Source organism: Equus przewalskii, chromosome 1 (assembly GCF_037783145.1).
Source record: "Equus przewalskii isolate Varuska chromosome 1, EquPr2, whole genome shotgun sequence".
NCBI lineage: Eukaryota > Metazoa > Chordata > Mammalia > Perissodactyla > Equidae > Equus > Equus przewalskii.
In genome coordinates, this window is record NC_091831.1 from 71,687,709 (window position 1) to 71,706,171 (window position 18,463).

At 38.9% G+C, this 18,463-nt stretch overlaps 1 protein-coding gene across 3 annotated transcripts in view; it reads right to left on the reverse strand.

Annotated features, from left to right (window-relative positions):
* Nucleotides 1–656: 656 nt before the first annotated feature.
* The window catches only part of BMS1 (BMS1 ribosome biogenesis factor), a 38,989-nt gene continuing 21,182 nt past the window's right edge, over nucleotides 657–18,463 (reverse strand). For all 3 annotated transcript variants that reach the window (XM_008519599.2, XM_008519601.2, XM_008519602.2), the window contains exons 14-23: nucleotides 11,397–11,470; nucleotides 10,550–10,726; nucleotides 7,745–7,933; nucleotides 7,477–7,657; nucleotides 7,210–7,268; nucleotides 6,215–6,337; nucleotides 4,579–4,726; nucleotides 4,052–4,227; nucleotides 1,690–1,851; nucleotides 657–1,156 (exon numbers count right to left, since the gene is read on the reverse strand). In XM_008519599.2, the coding sequence (XP_008517821.1) occupies nucleotides 926–1,156; nucleotides 1,690–1,851; nucleotides 4,052–4,227; nucleotides 4,579–4,726; nucleotides 6,215–6,337; nucleotides 7,210–7,268; nucleotides 7,477–7,657; nucleotides 7,745–7,933; nucleotides 10,550–10,726; nucleotides 11,397–11,470 (1,520 nt within the window). In that variant the 3' untranslated portion in view covers nucleotides 657–925. The remainder of the gene's footprint in view (nucleotides 1,157–1,689; nucleotides 1,852–4,051; nucleotides 4,228–4,578; nucleotides 4,727–6,214; nucleotides 6,338–7,209; nucleotides 7,269–7,476; nucleotides 7,658–7,744; nucleotides 7,934–10,549; nucleotides 10,727–11,396; nucleotides 11,471–18,463) is intronic.

Below are 18,463 nucleotides of genomic sequence, written 5' to 3' on the forward strand. Positions count from 1 at the left end.
GGAATTTAATTAGCTCCTCCATTTACTGCAGCCCCCTGAGGTGCCCGGCACCGGCAGCACTAGGTCTGAGGACACAGTGGCGAGCAGCACAGGGTGGCCCTCTCAGGAGGGAGTAGTTCAGGGCAGGAGCTCCCAGATATTTGGATCTTAAGATCTTTACACTCTTAAAAATGAATGAGGACCTCAAAAAGTTGTTTTTCATGTGGGTTGTATCTATCAATTTTTACTACATAAGAAATTAAAGCTGAGACAAATTTAAAGTATTTTTTATTAATTTGTTTTAAAATAACAAAAACAAGCCCATTATGTGGTAAGATAAATAGCATATTCTCGTGAAAAATATTTCCCAAAGCAAAAATACTTTGTGGGAAAGTGGCATTGTTTTACAGTTTTGCAAATCTCTGTAAGTCTGGCTTACTAGAAGCAGCTGGATTCTCGTAGCCGCAGTCAGGCTGCTGCACTATTGCATGTCATGTGGCCTCTGGGAAACAGGGCTGTGCACTATACCATACACTCTGCTTTAAAACTTTACTCTAAAGCTGAGGTTTCAAGTTAATATTTTTCCCCTTCTGGAAGACTCGTCATGAAGGTGGCAAAATAAGTAGTTATCCACAATCATCAAGCATTCATCCCTAATGACAACTACTAAGCCAAAATTAACAGGAAAATATTTTAATGATATTTTTGTAGCACAAATAATTAAACTGAGATAGGTAAGAGGAATGTGAGGGAATCTACAAAATCATAAATTATATTGCTTTAATCTCAACATAACTTAGATGCTGCCAGCAGTTTCCACTTCTCCTCTCAAAGGCACAGTCTGGGCGATATATCCAACAAAGACGGCTTTCTTGGGCTCGTCCCCTGACTTGTCGTTTATGAGTACTATAATATTTGAAACCAGCCATCTCTATCTGCCTGGAGCTCACTTCGACTGCTCCTCAGGCCCCTTCAGGCTGGACTTCTGATTTCTTCTTTCTTTCTGACCCTGAATTCGGAAGAGCTTCTTCCTGAGGTCCTTCTGTCGCTTCAGTTTCTCTTCCTCCTCCTTCTGCTTCGCTTTGAAGTGTTCTTTATTGTGCAGATGCTGTTGCACCTTGGCCTTCTTCATCTTCTGACTGTGCACTGTGCTCAGGGCATCCAGCAGTGCAAGGATCTGACAAGGACAAAACCTAGTGAGCATCACGACATCCTTAACAGTTCAGCACACTTTCCCTCCAAGAGTCAGGGGCCCAAACACTTCAGCTGACTATCAAAACTAGAATTGATCCATGATCCAAATGAATATTAACCCAGCGAAAATTGATACTGAACTAAGGAAACATAATTTGCATGGCGATGTAAGTAGGAGCATCTTTATTTAGCAAAATACTTAAATAACAACCTTCACCACAAAACCACCTTCGTTAATCACTCTGTGGATACTACGTACCACTAAAACAGAGTGATTCGCCAGCTGTGTGCCTATTACTCCCCATTAAAATGCGTAAGGCAGAGCAGGACTAAACAAAACAAGGGAAATGGACTTTGGCCTTTCCTCCAACTTCTAGTTTCTAGTGCCTTGAGTAAGTCTGGCCCTTATCCTTTCCAGATGAAAAATGAGAATGCAGTAGAAACGCCAAGTGTGCTGCTGAAAGCATTATTTTCAAGTCTAAATGCAACGTGCAGAAAGCCATCCGTCGACAGTACCTTCCTTTCATGAGGCTCCCGTACGACAGCTGGTCTCAGCCTGTCCTTCGGCACCTTGCCTGCCTTTGCCTGGGTCTTGGGTTTATTCTTAAATGGCAGGGCCTTCTGCAAGGCTTTTGGAATGTGCAGCGAATTAAAATGTTTCTTTTGCCTCATGATCGGCTGAAAAGAAAAATAAAATACAGACTATGACATACTGATTTTTCACAAGATTAATAACACCAGAGTCTGCTGACTATCAGAAATGAGGATTTCATCATCCATCAAAATATGGACTGCCTCAATGGACATGCACGGCTCTAGGCAAAACAGAAAGACAGCTAGAATGTATTTATAATTCTTCAAGAAATCAACTGTGCCCACTTCTACAGGATGGATTATGGGGTCTCAACAGAGCAGAGGAACAGATGCAACGTTTCTTTTAATGGAAAATTCAAACCTGATCTTTGGGGCACTGAGGTGTTTTTTCTCCTGAGGAAGATTTGCCCTGAGCTAATATCCACTGCCAATCTTCTCTTTTTGTATGTAGGCTGCTGCCGCCAAAGCATGGCTACTAACAGACGAGTGGTGTAGGTCTGCACCCAGGAACCAAACCTGGGCCACCAAAGCGGAGGGCACTGAACTTAACCACTAGGCTAGCAGAGTTGGCCCTGAGGTTTTTTTTTCCTAGCTTAACAAGAATAATCTAGCTGTTCATCTTGACTATCAACCTCTCTGGATTTAAGGATGTAGTTCTTCCTCCAATCAGCAGCCCAAGTGTCCCCATTCCTGATTCTCATTAAGTTTAACTTTACTGTGTTTCTAATGGAAGACCAGCTGAGAAAAATGAGATTTAAACAACAGAGGAAGGCAAAATACTCTCTACATTCAATTTTTAAGGTAATCTAAGTTCTATGCTTAAATTGAGATAACCAAAATTCTTAATTGCTTCAGAAATAGTTAATAAGTTGAAAGTTCTGCCCTAGACCTTTAAAAAGGTCGATGCCAACTATATAGACAATATTTCTTCTGTGTCTTTAAATTTATTACTAAAGACACCATCCACGATAATATTCAATACTCTCTGTTTAGGAACCTAAAATGCTTTAAAATAAAACAAATCAGAGAAATCACCTTCTCCAAAAAAGAGTAAGCACCACAGGCTGGACAACAAGTACCATGTCTTGAAGTGTATTTTCCCAGAAATTCATGTAGCATGATTCAAATTTTATTATTAACTATTATAGAAAAAGTAATGCTTGGGAAACCTCTGTTTCCAGCAGAATGGCAGACTGATATCCTGAACAATCCTCTTATTTCAAAACAATTAAATATCTTACATTAACACAAACAAATCTTTTCAAATGTAGTGTTAAACTGTGAAGAGAATAATGGAAGTTCTCAGAGACCAAAATCTAAATGAAAATGGAAATCCAGACAGGCACTGAGAACTTAAAATAAAATACTGATGAGGCCAACTACTGGCAAGGACGCGGAACAACTAGAACTCTGACAAACTGCTGGTGGGAGTCTAACCTGCTATGACTTCAGAATACTACAGGCGTCATCCTCTGTAACCCGGCAATCCCAGCCCTGGGGATCTATGCAACAGCCGTGTGTGCACACACACACCAAACAAGTTGCATGAAAGTGTTCAGGGTAGCATTTGTAAGGGCCAAAAATTGGAAGCAATATCCATCAATGGAGAAATTGACATTGTCATATAATAGAACCCTACTCAATGATAACAATGAATGAATGTCTGCTATATACAAGAACATGGATGAATCTCATGATACCGAATGAAAGAAGCCAGGCAAAATAGTATACGCTATATTTTATAAAAGTCAAAAAGAGGCAGGACTGATTTACAAGTTGGGAGTCAGAACAGTGGCTATCTTTGAGATGGAGCTGGGGTAGTGACTGGGAGAGGTCACAAGGGGGGCTTCTGTTGTGCTGGTAATTCTATTGTGTGATCCAGATGGTGGTGATTTGGGCGTGTTAAAATTCAGTGAGCTGTACACTTATAATTTGTGTACTTTTCTGCAGGTACATTAACACTTCAGCAAAACATTTATTAAAACTTTCAAAAATCCAACATTACTTCAGTAAGAATTAGCACATTGTTTGCAAAAGTAATACATGTATATGGTGGAAAAAAATAGTTCAAAAGAGTATACAATGAAAAGTTTAAGTCTCCTTTTTAAACCTTAGAAAACCAACATTACCACTTTACTGCATTCTTTCTAAAATACTCTATGAAGACACAACATGTTCGTTCAAATTTAATGTTAGACTTTCTACTTGAAAATTCAAAGCTTAGACAACATTATGTAGAAGCATCTGGATGACCTCCATCTACAGGGCACATGCATGGCCGTACCTTATACAGAGAATCCTTGTTGGGCTTCAGTTTGACACCATGGGCAAGGCGGAGTTGACCAGTTGTTCGCATTCCTGACCAGGTATCTTTCTCACCAACTGGCTTCAACAAAGATGTTACTGGGTTATAGAAGGCTGGAATGGAGACAGGATACCAAGTTCTCATGAAGACAATATCTGGAAAGAGAGGAAATTACTTTAACATTTTCAAAAGAAGATTCATATCCATCTAGTCAAACAAAAGAACAAAACATTCACCCCAAACTTCCGTAGCTGGTAGCACAGCATTTGAAGAGAGACTTCACCTAGTGAACTGCTCTTGAATATCACACAACTTTTACTGGGTGTGAACCACATGGCTCCAGACACAGTGTGACTTGGCACACTGCACAAGATGCTCCAGCTGGGGAGGGCTGGAGCCAACCCTGCTTTTCTAAAGACCTAAACTACAGCCTCTACTCCACGCTGGCTAGAAGTCAACAGTGAATGGTGACATGCTGTCGTGAACACATCACAGAGGATATTTACCACTCATCAGCAACTTATCCTCAAAGCTGGCCCGGAAAGCTCCTTCTGGAGCTCGGAGTGCTTTCTTGATCTGCCCCCTTATTCCACTGACAGTTCGAATCACAGCACCTTCAAACTTTGCCACTTCCAAGGCAGAATTAAACATTCCCTACAGGTACATGAAAAAAAATTAAAACACACAAAATCAGATACTTTACCTCTTAGTTCAAAAATATATCCTTGGTTAAAAAACTCATTGAAGGGGCTGGCCCCGTGGCCGAGTGGTTAAGTTCGCGCGCTCCGCAGCAGGCGGCCCAGTGTTTCGTTAGTTCGAATCCTGGGCGCGGACATGGCACTGCTCATCAGACCACGCTGAGGCAGCGTCCCACATGCCACAACTAGAAGAACCCACAACGAAGAATACACAACTATGTACCGGGGGGCTTTGGGGAGAAAAAGGGAAAAATAAAATCTTTAAAAAAAAAAAAAAAAAAAAACTCATTGAAGGGTGATAAAATAATTAAAATGTATTTTTCCCCCTAAAAGTGGAATCACTAGGTCAAAAAGAATACAACTGTATTTTCCCCAAAGTAACACTAATCAAGACCCTATTGTGGACTCATTAGCATGTCCATCACTGGTATCTCTGTAGAAGAGAAGGTCAAAAAAGATACTTATTGGACTGAACTGGCCTAGACAGCCTTTGCTATCATCTCACAGGCCTGGACTACAGCTCATACGCTATGACTCAGGCGCACAGACTCAGAAAATAAAGAGAGCTAGATAAACACTAATGGTACTATTACCTTATATTACAAGAACATTTTATGATAATCTTAACTGTGTTTTTAATGGAAACACCCCCACTAATGAAATTTTCAATAAATGTTGCTCAAATTATCCTCCCACGTTATATTGCAAGACAGAGTGCCCATTTTTCTGCACCCTTGCCAACAAGTATTTTTTTTTTAATTCAATTCTACTTGCAACTTTTTTTTTACTCATTTTTTTTTTAAATCTTGAATTTATCTATTTTTTTTTTTAAGATTTTACTTTTTCCTTTTTCTCCCCAAAGCCCCCCGGTAGATAGTTGTATATTCTTTGTTGTGGGTTCTTCTAGTTGTGGCATGTGGGACGCTGCCTCAGCGTGGTTTGATGAGCAGTGCCATGTCCGCGCCCAGGATTCGAACCAATGAAACACTGGGCTGCCTGCAGCGGAGTGCGCGAACTTAACCACTCGGCCACGGGGCCAGCCCCTTGCCAACAAGTATTTTGCAAACTATTTTGTCTACTTTTCTACTGATCTGCTTGACAAGCCTATAATTTCTCCCCTTTCTTAACACAAACCAAAAAGATAGGAAACAAAGACTAGTGAATGATTGCATATTTTCAGTATTAGCTCTGTGACAGTCTCACACGGAAGTAACAAGTAATAGCCTAAATTATTAAATCTATTTTACTTCACCTGAAGATTTCTGAGCATATTTAAGTAACACAGAGACCAGTATAAATAAGTAAATTAAAAATATCAAAGACCAAGTTTATTAAAGATTTCAAATACTTTTCTGAAAACATTAGACTTATATTTTAGAAGTATTTCATTCCTCCTTTAACAATATACACTTTTATAAATATGTGAATATACCGACATACAGACCTTAATGAATGAAGTATTCTTGAAAATTTTAAATGGAAAACCAGTTAGCTTTAATTTCTTCACAATTTTTATGGATTTATCCAGATCAAGGACAACTCCTGTGGCAGCTATCCGGAAATCAGGCTAAAAAGGAACCCCCAAAATTTGAATACAGGACTAATATCGGCAAGAGAAAAACTACGATTCTTTGTAATGCAATAAATTACCGAAGTGCCTTTCACTTACAATCAGCTAAGAAAGAAGAACATCTGAAAGGCAAAACAGCATTTTAACAAAAGCAACCTGAAACTGTAATGCAACTAATGATGATGTCCTGAGTATTTTCCTGAGGGTGATTTCATATAACATAATTTCACAACAATGATCTATTTGGAATGAAAAGGAATATGAAAATTTGCTCACAACGTTTAATAAGTTAAACTGTGGACCCGCAGGGAGGACTCCATCTGCTCATTACCCTGTTTTCTGTTAAATAGGGCCAATAACACCTGCTCTGATTGATCAAACAAAGACTGTGTGAACAGACTTTGCTACACCAGCATTACTCAGGGTAGTCCTATGTCTGAATCGTATCTGATATACCTACATATGGTGTAAATATAACTTCTACATGCCCTGGGAAACCAAAAAGCTCCTGTGACTCGCTTTACTGCGGCATTTGCTTTTTTGCAGTGGTTTGGAAGCGAACCCGCAGTATCTCCGAGCTACGCCTGTATATCACTCAGCACATGGTGAACGCTGCTTAAATACTGTTCGAAAAGAAGTCCAAAAATACATAAAAAGATGAAATGCCATCAGTACCATGACAATTATCCTTCTATCTCCCTCTTCTCTACTCCCACACCCTATTTAAAAAGATGTAAGAAAATTAAAAGCAAAGTTTATTATAAATACTAAAAATGAGTCATTTTCCACTTAAAGTTTCATGTACATATTCCATATTCATATATACTTCTCAAACACAATCTGTAAAATAAAACATCCAAGATATTTACCATTACACCACTAACAGACTGGACTGCCAAGAAGCCAGTTCCCTGTGGAGTGATAGGACCTTAAAGAAAACAGAAACAAACAAACAAAAAATATATATATAGTGAACCACACATTTTGGATTCTGTTTTACATACATACTCCAATCCAAAAAAAGAGAAAAATCTTACGAATTGGGATTTCATGAAAGGAAAAAAGCAAAACTATTAATGATGAAGCCCGAAAGGTTTAAATTAACCTAAAAGCAAGTTATTCTAACCATATTTTACCCCAAAAAGTAGCTCCACAATGCATGTGCTGTGGGGTGTATTTCAGAAGCCTCTGTCTTCCATTGTGGTCTTCAATATAATAGAGCGGGATGGTCTGAAATCTCCTCCACCCTACAGAAAAAATGATTGGATCTCGGGACTTTAGGATTTTCTTATACCAACGATGTTTCTTCAGACGCATCTGAGGGAGAAGAGATTTCAGTAAGATTAGTGGTGGAAGCATGTTTGAAGACCCTCAAGTGTCAAGAGTGCAGCAAAGGGTACCTACCTGTACATAGCCGACATTGCCCTCACTATTGCCCAAACCACCCAAAATAATTGGGTAATGGGGGTCAAAGTTAAGCACGAATTCACAAGGGACATTTTCTATCTCAATTCGGACATACATCCCAGGTCGAAACCCCTCATATTGAACTCTGGCTTCATCGTCTTGATCTTCAAATTCTGCCCGGTTAAGCTATATATGAGAGGAGAAAAGAACAATGAAAACCCCACAATGCCGTTATCTTTAATAAATTAAGATTAACATTTAAAAAATGAGCAATTTCTAAATAAAAGAACCATGGACAGAATTATTTAGGCTTTATCGCTATTAAAAACAATATACATTTCACCTTTACAGTTTGTTCAGGATATGTCCCAATTGTTTTCTTCTCTGCTGCTCTAAGGTATAGAGAATGTAAACAACCCTGAAAGGAGCCCTTAACGCTGGTCAGCAACCACCCTTCACTTCCCGAGTCCACACTTTCTTTTCTTACTCTCCAAACAATTATTTCACACTTTTTCTCCTTTCTTTGAACACCCATTATCTCCTCCCTCATCCTTACTCTCAGCTGTTGACTAATTCACTCAAAAACTAAGCAATCTAAAAGAACTTCCACAGTCACCCCATCTACCAGGGGTGACACTCATATCCAGCCTTTTATTATAGCTCTGCATTGTTCAATATGGTAGTTACATGTGGCAACTGAAATGAAATTAAAATTAAATAAAAATGTAAAAATTCAGTCCTTTAGTCACATTAGCCACGTTTCAAGTGGTATCAATATGTGGCTAGAGATTACAAAACAGGAGAACACAGATAGACATTTCGACGATCACAGACAGTGCTGCTGGGCAGCTGTTACAGATTACTTATCCATGCCTCTATTTAATGCCAAACTCCGCTTGCACACTGGATATTCATCCATTCTTGTTGGACTTTATTCTAACAGATCTTGCCTGTTATTTCTCTCACCTTAAAACCTTCTTTTGACTTCACTTCCTCCAACTATTGCCCCATTTCTCTGCTTCTCCCTGAAGCAAAATGCCACAGAAGTTTTCTACAGTTACGGTCTCCAGTTACTCTGCTCCCATTCTCTTAAATCCCCTAAATTGGACTTTAACCCACACTCCATAAAAATGCTTGCCAAAATCACTAAAGGCCTCCACACTCCTAATCTAGTGGTCAATTTTGTTTTCATGATAGTTAACATATCAGAAGGGTTTAAAACAATTTATCACTTCCTTCTACGGTGGCTTCCTGCAAACCTCACGTTCTCTTAGATTTCTTCTATCTCCTGAGCATTGCTCAATCCCCACTGCTGCTTCTTCCTCTCTGCCCAGCCTCTTACTATGGAGCACCCAGTGTCCATCCTGGTCCTCTGTTCTCCTGTCTCTATGCTCATTCCCTGGGGTATCTCATCCATTCCATGGCTTTAAGTAGCATCTAAATGCTGAGGACTGAATACGTAAATCCCTGGCCCCAACCTCTCTCCCAAACTCCTCACTGACTACTCCACTGTCTGAAAGATTAGCTCAAACTTAACAGATCCAAATTTCATCTTCTGGGACAAACCTGCACCAACTACAGGCTTTCCTATCTTAGTTATGATGACCCAATCCTTCCAGTAAGCCACCCTTATTTCTCTCACACACCCGACATTCAATCCACCAGGAAATCCTATTGTTCTACTTTTCCAATAAAGTATATCCAGAATTTGACTCTTTCTCTTTCACCTCCACTGCCACACTGCTCCTCAGCTCCCAGCGTGAGGCACTTTAATCTTCCTGAACTCTCGCTGGAGCAATCCTTTCAAAGGTAAGCAGATCATGCATGTCTCTCCTTTGCTCAAAACACCCCACTGGCCCCCGTACACTTAGAGTCAAAAATTACAAGTCTTTTACAACAGCCCACAAGGTTTTAGGTAACTTTAAATTGTAAATGGCCTGAAGCAAACACTTCACAACTAGCTTTACATTTCTTAGTGATGTCTATCAAAGGTCCGCAAAGACGTGAAACCACTATGTTAATGACTAACCAGGAGATACTTCTTTGACTAGATGAAGGCCTACATTGAGCAAAGCCTGTTGATCACATTTTCACAAAGTATATACTTAACTTACATAAGGCACATGAAGGTATGTTCCAGCTTAAAGGGTTTCTTGGGAGCCCCACTTGTCAAAGCACAACTTAAACACTCACCATGACTGCATACGTATCTTGGTGACTCCTTCAGAGTGAGTTTGTCAACTCAGCCTGTTCAGCCTCCCCAGGCAGGAGGGCCAGACTATCTCCCTTTCAGCGTTCCCCATGCTCCCTTTATCTCCATATCTGACCTTACACTTGAAATATCCTCTGAACTCTGACCAAGGTGAATTTTCAGAAACCCTTCCCTGGAGAGCACGGGTGTGTTCATAAGCCATACAGGCCAAGAATCACATACCCATTCAGAATATATCATTATGGTTCCAGGGAGCAGTAATCAGAATGCTAAGGCAACGCTTGCATTTAAATAAACACACTGTCTCAAATCACTACACTGTGAGACCCTCAAAAGTGGCGGCTGTATCTCAGCCATTTTTGCTTCCTTGCTGCTTGGTACAAAATAGGCACTAATATCTTTCTGGTGAATTTCTGACTGAAGAAACAATTACAAGACTGCATGAATGAACACCCATCTGCATCTCGACCTAGGAGTCCAAACAACAGGCAGAGAAGCAGGTCAGGGAGCAGACACTTAAATAAAGTTACATATTCACAACACTATACTATAGCCTTGAAATGAGGCTGACAGGAACTGAGTTTTCGTACCTGTGCTTGTTTCTGCATTTCTCCTTTAAGATCGTCAAAATATGTGCTTTCTCCTTCATCATATTCTGCATCAAACATTTCCTTCAATTTTCTCTTCTTATCCAAATGCTTTTTCTTGGCGCTTTCCTCTGTGCTGCGGTCAATTTCTTCCTTAACTTCTTCCTCTACATCTTCAATCTTCAATTTCCAGAAGAAAAAATTGTATAAAAGTTTGCAGAGATCTTTTCTTTAAACATTAAAGCAGATTTTAAAAGTTCTATTTGAGCTGCAAAAATCTTAACAATCATAATGAAACAAATCATAATGACACAAATCATAATGAAAACAATCATAATGAAAACAAAACAAAACAAGCCTTTGGCTCTAAATAACCTGTATTGCTATAAGAGACATTTAGACATCTGCATTACAATTAACTGCCATTCCTTAATCTGGCTGGGAATGCCAAAGCACCCAACAGATGCTCCCCAGACACGGTTCTAAAGAAATATTAAGGAGAACAAGGAATTAGTATTTTAAAAAGGGCACTTAAATTTAAGAAGAGGAGAATGATGGCAAAAGGAATGGTGGAAAGGAAGACAGTGACTCAGAAGCTAAATCTTTCAATGACTGAAGAATCCTAATGACAAGAAGAGGTAGTAAGTGCCACCCAAAATATCAAGAATAATAAATAAACCAAAAACCTTTGATCTGTCCCCACCCTCCATATTTTTAGGAAGGAATCCATCCATCTATAATCTACACAGATAACAAGTAGGATTTGCCTTCTCAATATGGGCCTCTCTCAGAACATAATGACCACAGATCAAGGACCAGTGATTGAAACCTGGCCACAGCAAAGTCATACCTGAGTATCTGGGCCTGATTTTCCCTTGTGCACATCTCCTGTTTCCAGGTCTTCAAAGTCACCATAGAGCTCCTCTGGGAAAAGAACCACCAAATGAATCTCCTGTGAATACGGCCTGCATGTGACACTCGAGCACCACCAGGTGGACTGCGCACTTCAATTTCACTGTTCCTATTGCTGCACACTCCAGAAGAATCCTGTACTTACACAGGCTTTTTTTTCTTGTTAAATTATCAGTATTTCATCACCTGCTTAGATTAAGTAAATGGACCCAATCCACGTTTCCATACTTTACTTCGAGATCCCACTTAGCCAAGAGCTACTTTTTGAGTATAGGTGATGGATACTCTGTAGCAGAGAAGCACACAGGTGGGATGCATGGCCCTACAGGTGAGTGTCCAAGACCAACAGTCCAAGGAGTGACTTGAAAAAAATCAAGGCTTGATAACAGCACATGTGAAAAAGAGTCTTAATAGTAAGATCAATACAACACAATGTGTGCCCTACCTAGGGAAAATCTCAGATTACGTAAAAGACAGCATTTAGAGTAAGAGCAGTATGCAGAACAGCGCCGAGCCACATGAAGAGCTCACTCATTCACACATTTTTGGAGCTTTGACTTTAGTTATGGGTCCTACCTTTAAAAGAAAAGATGTTACAACATCTTAGGAGGCAACATCTAGAATGGTACTAAAATATTTTCATGTAAGAGCCAAAAAAACAAAGAGCCAAAGAAAATATAATAGATGGGAAGATTCCATTTGCAAAAAAAAATTTAAAAAGGATAAAATACTCAGGAATAAATCTAACAAGAAATGTGCTAGAAGTTTATTTTAAAATTTTAAAAGCTTTAATATGCTACCAAAGGACACATGGAATAACATTAGCTAACACTTTTAAGTGCTTTACACAGGCACTGCTCTAAGGACTTTACACGCCTTAACTACATTCTTCAACACGACCCAACAGAGGTGTTATTAATGTTACCTACTGAACAAATAAAGATGACCATGTATCTGGAAAGGAAGACTCAATATCAGGAAGATTCCACTTCTCCCTTTAACATAATTACAGTAAGAAACACCACTAAGGATTTCTGGTCTGGAAAAGATAGTGTAGACATGTTTCCTCTGTTCCTCTCGACTAAGGATAACCAACTCCAGAAAGAACACAAGAGCACTGGAGACAACCAAAGAACTGTGAAAGGTGGGAAGAGAAAGAGGAGCTAGTGAGGGTCCCCAGGACCAGAGGAATGACATAGTGGCCAGTGTCTCACTACTTCACAACCCACAGAAAGGAGACTCAGGGACATTGTTTCCCAACCCCCAAGCTATCAACAGAAGGCAGCTCAGATGGGCTCATTCTTCCTCCAGCTCAAACTGGATCTCACCAGGAACATCAGGCAAACCAGGCAGCACTGGCAAAGGCGATGGATTGGAAGCCCCACTGACAGTGAGGGCAAGTGTTGCCTTCCCTGAAGATCTGAATCTCCTTTCCTCCACCAAGATACACCAGGTGGGCCATTGAGCCAGGCATGAGACTCTCCTCCCCTACCTAAAAACAATGTGTGCCCAGGCAGGAGCAGCAAAGAAATCCCCACAACAACAAACTGGCCCCACTGGCCAAGACAACCTTCCCCCACCTAGCTACACCAGGCAGCCCAGCCTGGGGAGGCTTCTCTGTTCCCTCAGGTGACACCAGCAGGGATCAGTGGCACCAGATAAACCAGGCAGACCAAAATAGCACTGCAAGGGCTCTGAAATTAAATTGTCCTTAGAACCACAGTTCACAAAGTAGACCAGGACCTGCACACTAAACCTAAATAGGATGACTGCCTGCTAAACTAAAACATTACATAGGACCCAGTCTCCTAACATAATAACCAAAATGTGTAGGATACAAGAGAAAATCACCTGTCATACCCAGAACCAGGAACATTCTAATTGGAACGTGAAAAGACAAATGACTGACACCAATATTGAAATGAATCAGATATTGGAAGTATCAGACTAGTATCTTAAAGCAGCCATTACAAAAAGGCTTTAACAAGCAACTATAAACCCTATGGCAACAAGCAAAAAATTGAAAACCTGAGCAAAGAACCAAACGGAAATTACATAACTGAAAAACACGATACAAGAAATCTTTAAAAGCTCACTAGATGGGCTCAATATTAAGAGTAGAGATGACAGAGGATAGAATCAGAGAACTTGAGGCCAGATCAATAGAATTCACTGCGTCTGAACAACACAGGAAAAACAGACTAAAAACAGATAAACAGAGCCTCATGAACCTGTGGGACAGAAACAAAAGATCTAACATTTATATATCCCACAAGGAGTGGAGGTGAAAGAAATGATGACTGAAGCTTTCCAAATCTGGTGAAAGACATAAACTTATAAATTCAAGCAGCTCAGCAAACCTCAAACAGAGTAAACCCAATGAAATCCACACCAATCAAACTTCTGAAAACTAAAAACAAAGATAAAAATCTTGAAAGCAGCCAGAAAGAAATGACAGATTACCTGTAGGGGCATACCAATACAAACCACAGCGTATTTCTCCTCTAAAACCATGGAGGCCAGAAGGAAGTGGCACAACATTTTTCAAGTGCAGAAAGAAAACAACTGTCAGCTGCGAATTCTATATCTTCTGAAACTATCCTTCAGAAACGAAAGGGAAAAAAAGGACATTCTTAGATGGAGGAAAACTACAGGAATTTGTTGCCAGCATACCTACCCTTAAAAAATTGCTAAAGAAAGTTCTTAAACAGAAGGGTAATTACAAAAGGAGAAATCTGGGACCACAAGGAAAAAAAGAAAAAACAAAAAAGGCCAGAAATATGGATACGTGCACTAGATTGTCCTTCTTATGAATTTTTAAAATCATATTGAAGATTAAAAAAAATTACACCACCATCTAATATTCAAGCCAATGATATTTAAAAATAGGGAAAGTAAAGGGGTCTAAATGGACGAAAGGTTTCCACATGTTACTGAGAGTGATAAAATGTTAGTATCAGTAGGCTATGATATTACAGTATGGATGTCACAATCCCCAGAACAACCACTACCAAAACTATACAGAGATACACTCAGAATACTGTAAACATATCAAGATAGAAAGAAGAAAAGGGAAACAGAGGAGAAACAGAAGAACTAGAACCAGAGTTCTAATAAAATATCAGACAAACAATTACATATCAGTAAATACCTTAAATGTAACTGACATAAATACACCAATCAAAAGACAGATTGACAGAGAAGATAAAAACAAATAACCCTACTGCATGGTGTTTACAAGAAATTCACTTCAAATTTAACAGTCTAAGTAGGTTGAAAGTAAAAGGACAGAAAAAGATATACCATGCAAACTCATCTTTTCAAAAAGCAAGAGTGGCTATATTAATAGCTCATAAAGTAAACTTCAGAGCCAAGGAAATTACCAGAGCAAGAGAGGGACTTAATTGAACTGTAGGACCTAGAATTTCATGTGCTGCCTTGACATCTTTGAGCCTCACAGGGCCCCAAAGGCCTAGCTGTGAGTAGGCCACCAGATATGCTGCACCCTTTGGGAAAGGATCCCCATTCCGCTAGTTCTTTTATCAGCTGGAGCAGCTACACCCCACCCAGTCCTCAACCTAACAGATCTCACTTCACCTCTCTGCCAGCCCATGAATTTATTCAAACAAGCTAATCACATTCTCCCAAGGGAACCACTGGTCATCCTAAGCTCTTTTAAGTATGAAGCCTGCCTCCCAAAGCCCTGGTCGTTCGCTCTGCTCCCAAGTGCAATCCCTGCATGGCATGCAGTGTCCTCGTCCTTCACGCTCTGAGTGTCTGTGACTAATAAACTGCTCTCACTCTCATCTGTCCAGTGTCAGGTGTTGCCTGTTCTGCCATCCCCATGACTCTGGGGCTGGAATCCCTCCCTCACCAATGGAGTGAACAGGAGGTCACCATAATACATAATGACAAAGGGATCAATTCACCAGGAAGATGTAATAATCCTAAAAGTCTATGGACCAAATAGAGCCTAAAATATTGGAAGGAAAAATTGATAGGGCAGAAAAATAGACAAATCCACAATTGTGTCTGGTGACTTCAACATCCTCCTCCTAGCAACTGATAAAACTGGACAGAAAATCAGCAAAGATACATAAGATTTGAACAACACAGTCAACTCACTAAAATCTAACCGACATATATAGAAACTATACCCAACAACAGCAGAATATACAATTTTTAAAGCACCCACAGATCATCTACCAAGACAGGGCACATTCCGGATAATAAAGCAAATCCCAATAAATCTAATAGGTTTGAAACCATAAGAGTATGTTTTTAGAATATAATGTAATTAAACTAGAAATCAATATAGTCATGCATCACTTAACGATAGGGATGCGTTCTGAGAAATCCATCATTAGGTGACTTCGTCGTTCTATGAACATCAAAGAACGTACTTACACAAACCTAGATGATATAGCCTATTACATGCCTCGACTATACGGTACTAAGCTTACAGGACCATCATTGTATACGTGGTCCATGATTGACTGAACCTTATTCTATGGTGCATGACTAACAGAAAGGCAAAATGAACATTTCTAAACATATGGTAAACAACACACTTCTAAATAACGCATGGGTCAAAGAGAAGTCTCAAAGGAAACATAAAAATGCATAGAACTGAATGAAAATGAAAACACAACATATGAAAGTTGGTGGGGTGGAGATAAGCAGTGCTGAGAGTGCAATTTATAGCACTAAATGCTCACATTAGAAATGAGATAAGGTCTCAAACCAATAACCTAAGAAAACTGAAAAGTGCAAAAGAACCTAACAGAAATAATAAAGATAAGAGGAGAAATGGATGAAAGTGAAAATTAGAAAACAGAGAAAAATCAATAAAACCAAAAGCTGGTTATTTGAAAAAACCCAACAAATTTAATACATCTTACTGACAAAGACAGAAGACACAAATCACCAATATTGTAAATAAAACAGGATTCTTGAAACAGATCATGCAGCCATTAAAAGGGTATTAAGCAAATACTATGAACATTACACTCAGAATACCCAAGCTGGCCTCTTGGAGAAGGCACTTAATGGAACTTCCACTTCCCCAACAGGCTTTAAAATTCCTTGAAAACCATGGGCTACCAAGATTCAGAGAAGATGGAATAGATAACCAACCTAAAAGTCCTATAACCATTAAAGAAATAAAACTTGTGAATATAAGCTAAAAATTTCCAAGCCCTAATGGTTTCACTGGAGAATTAAACCAAATATTTAAAGAACTCATCCCCATTCTACATGATCCATTCCAGAAAAGAGAAAAATTGGGAACACTTCCCAACTCATTTTATGAGGCCAGTATTACCCTGTTATCAAAACCAGATGAATACAAAAGAAAAAAAAAGAAAACCCAACACTACAGATCAGCTTTTCTCATGAATGTAGACATAAAATTCCTCAAGAAAATACTATCAAATGAAGTTCAACAACATAAAAAGAATTATATACCATGACTAAGTGGGGTTTATTCCAAATATGCACAGCTAGTTCAACATTCAAAAATTAATCAATGTAATCCACTATATCAAAAGGGTAAAGAAAAATTCATACGATCACATCAATGGACACTAAAAGGCATTTGACAAAATTCAACACTCATTCATAATTAAAAATAAAGCAAAACAGAACAAAACTAAAACACCTGTCAGTGCACTAGGAATAGAGAAGACAGAGCACATAAAGAGCATCTACAGAAAATCCAAACTAACGTCATACCTAACAGTGAAAAACACTGGGAACAAGGCAGGATTTCCACTCTAGCACTAGTCCTAGCCATTACAATCAGGAAAAATATAGAATATAAATAAAAATAAAAGGCTCACAGCTTGAAAAGGAAGAAATAATACTCTCCCTATTGCAGATAACACAATTGTTTACGTAGAAAATTGCAAGCCATCTAAAAAAAAACCCCTCCTAGAATAAGTGAGTTCAGCAGAATAAAGATAAACACAAAAATCAATCAAAACGAAATACTTAAGTATAAACTTAACAAAATATACTCACCATCAGCATGCTGAAAATTATAAACCACGGATGAAAGAAATCAAAGAGTTTAATAAATGAAGAGACATATACCATGTTCCTGGATTAGAATACTCAAGATAGTAAAGATTCTGCCTAAATTGATCTATAGGTTTAACGTGACTCCTATCAAAATTTCAGCAAAGATTTTGTAGCCATAGACGAGCTTATTTTAAAATTTATATGTAAAGTCACAGGCCCTAGGATAACTAAAACAATCTTGAAAAAGAAGACTAGAGTGTGAGGAATCACTCCACCCAACACTAATATTCATTACATAAGGACAGTAACCAAGATAGTGTGGTCTTCGTGGAGGGACCGATATACGAATCAATGGAACAGAAGAGAGAACCCAGAAATAGACCCACAAGAAGATGCTCAACTAATTTTTGACAAATGTGCAAAAGCAATTCACCGGAACAAACAGTGCTGGAGGAATGACGTACATTCACAGGAAAAACAAACCCTGACCTAAACCTCACATCTTATAAAAAATCAAATAGATCACAGACATCAACAGAAAACAAACAAAAAAAACCTGTAAAACTTTCAGAAAACAACATAGTAGAAAATCTTCAGAATCTAGGAATAGGAAATGATTCCTAGACTTGACACCAACTACACGATCCCTAAAATGAAAAAAACTGATAAATTTGACCTCATCAAAATTAAAAACTTTTGCTCTGTGAAAGGTCCTATTAGAAAACAAAAAGACAAACTACAGACTAGAGAAATTATCTGCAAACTACATATCCAACAATGGAATAAAATATATAAAGAACTCCCAATATTCAATAGTAAAAATACCCCACCCCAATTAGAAAAAGGGCAAAAGAAATCCACAGATATTTTACCAAAGAATATATACAGATGGCAAATAAGCATACAAAAAAGTGCTCAAAATTCTTAGCCATCAGGGAAATATAAAGTGAAACCACAATGAAATACCACTACTCACTTACTAGA